This window comes from Gavialis gangeticus, unplaced genomic scaffold (genome assembly GCF_001723915.1).
Source record: "Gavialis gangeticus isolate Ggan-Ray unplaced genomic scaffold, GavGan_comp1, whole genome shotgun sequence".
NCBI lineage: Eukaryota > Metazoa > Chordata > Crocodylia > Gavialidae > Gavialis > Gavialis gangeticus.
In genome coordinates, this window is record NW_017729022.1 from 71,422,839 (window position 1) to 71,430,347 (window position 7,509).

The 7,509-nt window shown below is 41.7% G+C and overlaps 1 protein-coding gene across 1 annotated transcript in view; it reads left to right on the forward strand.

Moving 5' to 3' along the window:
* The window catches only part of LOC109296123, a 127,565-nt gene that overhangs the window by 42,164 nt on the left and 77,892 nt on the right, over positions 1-7,509 (forward strand). The window contains exon 3 of the mRNA XM_019515358.1: positions 504-601. Within this exon, the coding sequence (XP_019370903.1) occupies positions 504-601 (98 nt within the window). The remainder of the gene's footprint in view (positions 1-503; positions 602-7,509) is intronic.

Consider the following 7,509-nt stretch of genomic DNA (forward strand, 5'->3'; position numbering starts at 1 on the left):
TAAGGTTATACTTCTGTTTAAAATGTCAACATGTGGCAAACTAAACTTGGCAGTCTTAAAAATTATTCTAAGAGTTTACATTGGTGAGTATACTTTAAGAAGTTGAGCGTTAGAGAGGAGGAGGGAAAGTTGCACTGCTTTTCCACTTATCTACCGGAGAGTGTTCGTGCATCAGGTAAATGGATTTGGTGTGATTTCTTAAAACACTTTACTCTCTGTTTTACATATATTCATGTGGGGGGTGGGAAATTCTATTTGAATTAGGTATGTAAAGTTTGAGAGGGGCCTTACAATACAATGTAATGTTTGTCAGGAGCTCAGTCTTGTCAGCTTTCTTGGATAAATTATTTTAAGATTTTTTTTCTGGCTATGTTAATAAAGCTTGTTGCTGCTTCGATCTGAGCTTATCTCTTTCCCCCTTCCCCCCACCCTTCAAGCAAGACAGCAATCTGTTCTTTTTAAACCCTTCATCATCTTTGCTCTCTCCATCTCTGTTTCCCCAGATTTTAGAGATTGTTGACTATTATGTAACAGATGGCCTGACAGACCTCCGACTCTTTGCAGTGATGGCTAGCTTGGCGCAGAAAATAGCATCACTAGAGTAAGTATTCAGAGGCATAGATGCTCATGAATTTTAACTCCTCAGTGACAAAAGAATTCAAGGGGGTAAGAGCTGATCTATCAGTTGCCGAAGTAATTAAAAGACTTAGATGGCTCTCTAGTGCAGCGTATCCCTTCACTGTTACAGGCTGTTTATACTAGATTAAGCTAGTCCATGTCCCATTGATCTCTAAACTATAACTATGCTTTGAAACAATGGAACAGCTTAATCCAGAAATTGAGACATTCCAGCAAGCATTTGCTAATGCTTTTCTTTTGGCTTTTAATGAAATGTATACTGCACCATCAAGCTGAAAAAGATGTATATCAGAGTAACGTGAATACTGTGTCAGAATTAAATTTTGATTTCTAATTCATTTCTAGTGAATGGAGCAAGCCAGGAAAATTACTTGTAGTAAATTGCTCATTCCCTGGCTCTAAACATTTAATAATTCCTAGTCAGAGTATTTATTCCCCCCCCACCCCTGCCCCCCGGTCTCCTTTATACTTTGCCTTTGTTCTTTAGAGACACTATCTGCCCACTGCTTGGGTCCTCTGTGCTGTTTCTCCTTCCTCCTCTCTGAATTTCACTGAAAGTCTAGTTAAGGGCTCTTCAAAATATTTTATGAGTCTTCCTTGTGAAGCAGGAGAAAGCTGAAGAAAGGACAGAGCCATTTCTGAAAAGATCTCAGAACCGAGACAATTCAGTGGGTTATTCAAATTGGAGCTGATTTCTATATCACTTTTGAAATAGAAAGGAAAAATGACCACATTGGTGTTCTAGCAGGGACTTAAAAATGAAAGACCAAAGATGAGGTTAAATTGCCTTCTGCTAGATGGAGGGTAAAGGGACAATTATAGTTCAAAGAACTGATTTTGCATAGAGGTTGTATTGGATGTAAAAGCAGTATATAACTAATACCCTGACCAGATCCTGTATTTCTCACCGTCTTAACTGCTTAGTACAAGGAGCAGTTGGAACTCTGCCCAAACAAGAGTAGTTTGCACAGGGGAATTCTTGGGTGGTATAAAACTGACATAGCTGGCTTTATCCCTTTCACTCCTACTCCTATTCAACGGAGGAGGAGAAAAGGTGTAGCCAAAGAGCACTGCACTCTGATCATCCTGAAATTGGAACAATAGGCCCATCCAATGAAAGTCAGAGTAGTTTTGGAGCAGCTCTAGCTTTTACCTGAAGCTATATTCATCCCCAGCAGACATAAAAAGCAAGGAGTGGAAAGAAGGCTGAATGCCCCCCAGGCCCTTCCCTCTTCAGATGCGCTAGGGAGAGTTCAAACATACCTAAAAGTCTATCATGGGATTGCCACAGGTATCTAAATGTTTGGGAGCATAAATCTCATTCAGAGTCAGTGGAATTTGTGTTCCTAAATCAACTGGGCACTTTTGAAAAGTGCAACCCTAGTCTGTCAAGTGCATGAAGGATAAATTAATGTTATCCTTCTTTTCCTCTTCATGTGAGTATGATATATGTGTTGTAAGGAAGTGTTTACATCTTACAGCTAGTCTTCTTTTCCTACATGTTTCTTCAGTGAATTCATCATGTTCAGGTACTGACATAATGTTTTCCAGAAACAGACTGTAATGTCATATAGAATGGGATTCTAACTTCATTGTAAGATTGGGAAGAAGGACACATTGGGATAAAAAGAAGAAATCCATTATGCAAGTGAACATGTCTTCAGTACTATCAAAAGAAAGAGCAGAATTTTAACAAATGAAATGTATTCTACATGGAAGTCTAAGCCATGATTTAAAAAAAAAATGAGGTCTAAAATTAGATGTCTATCTCCATGTTGAATTGTCTAAATGAGAAACAGCAATTTCCATAACTGCTGTGAATCCAGCAAGCACCCCTGACTTCACTGGAAGCTTTAAAATACTTTAAGTCTGCTTTAAAAAAAAAAAAAGTAATGGCTATTTTTGGGGCCACTATATTTTTCTGCTTTTGCTTCTTTGAGAAACTGGTAATTTCAGAAATGTCTGCCATAGCTGTTAGCTGCAGGGGCCAGGAGACAAAAGGTATTGGTAATTTGTAGATGGCTATATCCCATACTCTCCACACAAGCTGGGCACTTCACAGGTATGTGCATGTAATAATGGAGGGCCAAAATTGATAGAATCATAGAAAATTGGGGTTGGCACCTCAGGATGTCATCTAGTCCGACCCCCTGCTCAAAGCAGGGCCATCCCCAATTAGATCAATCCAGCCAGGGCTTTGTCGAGCCGGACCTTTAAGACTTTCAAGGATGGAGATTCTACCATGTATCTAGGTAACCCATTCCAGTGCTTCATCACCCTCCTAGTGAGAGTTTTTCCTAATATCTAACCTAAACTTCCCTTGCTGCAACTTGAGACCATTGCTCCTTGTTTTGTCATCTGCCAACACTGAGAACAGTCCAGCTCCATCATCTTTGGAAACCCCACTTCAGGTAGTTAAAAGCTGCTATCAAATCCCCCCTCAGTCTTTTCTTCTGAAGACTAAATAAACCCAGTTCCCTCAGCCTCTTCTCAGAAGTCATGTGCCCCAGCACTCTAACAGTTTTCATTGCCCTCCGCTGGACTCTCTCCAACTTGTCCACATCCTTTCTGTAGTGGGGGGTACAAAACTGGACACAGTACTCCAGATGTGGCCTCACCAGTGCAGAATAGAGGGAAATAATTACTTCCCTTGATCTGCTGGCAATGCTCCTACTAATGCAGCCAAGTATGCTGTTAGCCTTCTTGGGTGCTGACAGACATGGAAAAAAAATCACACTTTACTGAAGTAGCAGCACATTACTTCGACCTGGCTCTGCAGCACTTGTATGGATCAGGGGCTTCGGTGGGGCTTTTTGACACTTTAAAGCTGATTTAATCAGCTATTAGATAAAAGTACCAAAAAAGCCCCACTAAAGTGCCTGCTCTATACAGATGTCAGGAAAGCTGGGTCCAGTTAATGTGATGCCTTTTCTGGGTATTCGTTGGGCTCGGTGCGAGAGTGTGCTGAGTTTAAAGTAAAGCACCATTTTTTTTCCACATCTACAAGCAGCCCATAATATGTTATTCTCCCTTAACATATTACCTTCCCCCTGCATGCATGCACGCACTCGCACACTCAGTCACTCACTCACACAAACAGCCCTTTCCATAGCCCATCTCCATAATCACACTCCCTACTGTAGTATAGGGATCCCTGTGGCAAAGACCCAAGGCCCATTTGTGGTGCAATGCCCTTCATTTCCTCTCCCCCATACAAGTGTTATTTTATGTATATACTTTATTGTGGGCTGGATCCAACTCAAAAAGTTCTTCCCAATCTTACAATCTAGCCAATGATTCTAGAGTCAACAGGGAGTAAAGGTTTGCCTAGGTCCTATGCGTATTACTGATGTCTCTTAGGAGCATTAAATTGTTGTATATTAATTTGAGTGAAAATGTTGTAAATAATCATTTTAATAAGGTTTGGAATGTCTAAACTCAGAATATCTCCATTTTCTGGTGAATAATGGCTGGTGAGTTATGATTATGGTCAAACAGCACCATTTAGTCAGCAAAATCTTTCTTTATAGAGTAGCTTAGATATGGGATGAGAAAATAGCACCATTGTTTTAAAATTGCCTTCTTCTTCTCTGTCTATTGCTTGTCTAAGTGTCAAGGCTATGAAATAACTCTTGAAAAGAAATTTGAGTATTCAATCCTGGGCAAACAAAGCCATAGCAAGCCTTCCAATTGGTTGGGCATACCAATGACAAAACAATTATCTTGTTAATGTATATTTTGCATAAAAAAGATCACTTTAGACAAGATTTGACAACCATTAGAGATCTAGTTTCTTTCCTAGGGTTAGAATACTACTGTGCATCATACAACAGAACTAGGATTGCTTCAAGCTACAAGTGACGGGGATGTCAGCTTCCTCAACTGGGAAAGGACACATGCTCCCCTTCAGCAGTGGCCAACACTGCCTGATAAAGCTGGGAGAAGCAGACATGGGATGCATCTACATGTGCTGCTATGGTGCTGTTGTTACTGCGCTGTCATTTAGTACTTCCTTTTGGAAGTACTAAAAGACAGCGCGGTAACAGCTCATACTGCACCCTGCACACGGTTATTTTTAGGCACTACGTCACCGTAGCGACATGCTATAATGAGGGGGCCTGTTGCTACGGTGACGTAGCTGCAGCATCATGGTTTTTGCCTACGGACTCTATGTTGCCATAGCACATTGCTATGGTGATGTAGTGTCCCGTGTAGATGTGCCCACTGAACTGTTTCACAGGTGTCGCTGGGCTTAGCTTTGTCCCTTCTCTGTTGGTGCTCCAGGAGGTATTAGGTACAAGAAATTGTAGAGTCCCTCCTGGGACAGTACATCTCGGTGCCCCTTCTAACATGAACCATGGCTGTGGAGTCACAATTTAGCTCCATATGTTGCTTGTTTACAGCCCAGTGTTCAGCACAATCTCAGAGGACAGTTAACAGTGTCTTTCACCTCTGCGTAACCAATTTGAAGCTGACAAGGTCACCATTCACCAAAAGTCATGACTATCTGACAGCTGTTGGATGGTCTGTATGAAATAAGTTTGGTCTCCGTCCAGTTTCTGAAGGACAGCTGATCACTTCACAACATCTACCACCACAGTTGGCACGCAGGTTTGTAGAGTCTTTAGAAGCCAAGAATTGAAAGGGCACGGGGACTTGAAGTCTGAGCAACAGAGTCAGCCTCTCAGGGTCATGGATGAGGAATAATTTCAGCATGGTGAGCAAGGATAGTTTTGTAATTACAGAATGGACTCTTGGATTTTAAAGACCTGGGTTTTATTCCTGGCTATACCACCGGCTTCTTGCGGGACCTTGGGCAAGTCACTTATTGTCTCCTTGCTTTGGTGCCCTGTGCTGTAAAATTGGATACATTGAAATTTGTCTTCATGGGTAGGTGTGAAGAGGAATCCATTACTGCATGTGATGTTTTTAGAAACAACAACAAACCTCCTCCATCAATAAATAAATCTGCCTCATAGCTGCTCCTGCTGCATCCATTTTTGTGGCTCCTGTGAGGAATTGAGCTTCCATACGTCCAGTGAAAAACCCTCTCCAGGGCTGTTGTTCTGGCAATTTTCACAAACGCTACTTTCATGCAATCTTTTTTCCAAAATAAAATCCATGAAATTCTTTCCATTTGATTTTGAGACAAGTAGAAACCAGCATACTGTGATCTAACACTTTGAGGGACTTCAGTAGTTGCTAAAGCACGGCAGTTAATAGATTGGTAATACAGTAATCTTCAGATGACATCATGACAAAAAAATCCCAGGAGTTCTTTGACAAGCAGCATGCTATTCCACTTTCTGGCTAATGCTTTCATTTCCACTAGCAAACGGTAATAAAAAAATTCCTTTTCTGCATTATTTGTTGCTGAATTTATCTTGTTTAGACAAGCTGGTTTGTGAACTTCAGGCAAGTGAACAGATAGGCATAACCTGAATGCTAAAATCAATAAAAGACAAGTGCAGTGCAGTCATTTTCTCTTCTATGAGTCAGATGTTCCAGCTTCAAAATAAACATCTGCAAAGTAAGGTCATTTTGATCAGATGTCACGTGAGAATTACCTGGGGGGAAAATAAATGTGAGTATCAGATTCTTAAAAGATCTTCCTGATAATAATAGCTTGGTCACTAGAAACAGTCTGTTAGTGTTGGCCCAGTGGGTCAGATAACAATGCAGACTCTCTCTTTCTCTCTCTCTCTCCCCTCTGCTGTGACCCAGTCCATCTGCTTCTCTCTGGCCATATGGTACAGAAGTATTTAAGAATGGAGACATTACAGTTTTATGCATCTGAATGTTCTTTGCTTTCAATGAACTTCACAGAAATGACATTCCTTTAAATACTCATTTGAAAGATTTTTTTGTCACTTTAAATTAAATTTATATTAACAGTAGGATTTGTATTAACTCTGGGTTATCTAACAGCTAATCTAAGTCCATTAAAAGGGACTGGTCCCATTTTGCTTTCCTAAACTGCACAAAATTGCATTAAATATAATTTTATTTTAAATTGCTTCTTAGTAAAGGAAATAGACATCAACATGTGAAACTTTTAAAATAGTCCTAGCCTGACAATAAGCCTCCATACTATTGCATTACAGATTAGTGTCTAATCTGAATACCATCATTATGTGTTGCCAAGTGAAGGAAATGCATCAGTGGTACATATAACACTGTGAACTGGATTCGGTCCCTGAATCCAGGGCACTTGAGTTGTTAAAGCATACCCAGTAGCTGGGTCTCTCCACATGAGGATTCTCCTGCTATAAAGCCATTCCAAGATGATGGTATTTTCCTCCCTACAACAGTCCCTGAAGTAGTACTATGCCCAGGGTGGGCGCACCCCCTCAAGCAGGAACGTACATTTCCTTAGACATGCCCCTGCATGTGCACTCTGGTGCATGGCAAATTACCCCAGATAGAGTAGAGGAGACTGGGTCCAGCACCTGGGCTGGCTCCACCAGCTTTACCTGGGGTCCTGGAAGCCTCTTGGGTCTGCAGCAGTGGGGATCCGGGCACACACAGCCTGGCTGGCAGCCAGAGCATGGCTTTGGCCAGACAGGCTCTTGTTTCAGGTGGTGCATGCTGCAGCCATGTGCAACATGCCACATTTTTTTGGTGTGTTTTTTTTGACACTGGGATCTACTGGCACAGGTGACTGGTAAGGGGGGTACAAGGGAGCATGAGCCCCCCTGAGATTGGCCCTCAACTCAGCACTGCCCAGGATGGAGCAGTTTTTTTGCTGTGTGGGCCGCTGGTGTGTTGCAGGGCAGGGGGCACAGCAGTATAGGAGCGGATATAGTTTCATAGTTTCTAGGGTCAGAAGGGACCTGAGTAGATCATCTAGTCCAACCCCCTGCCATGGCA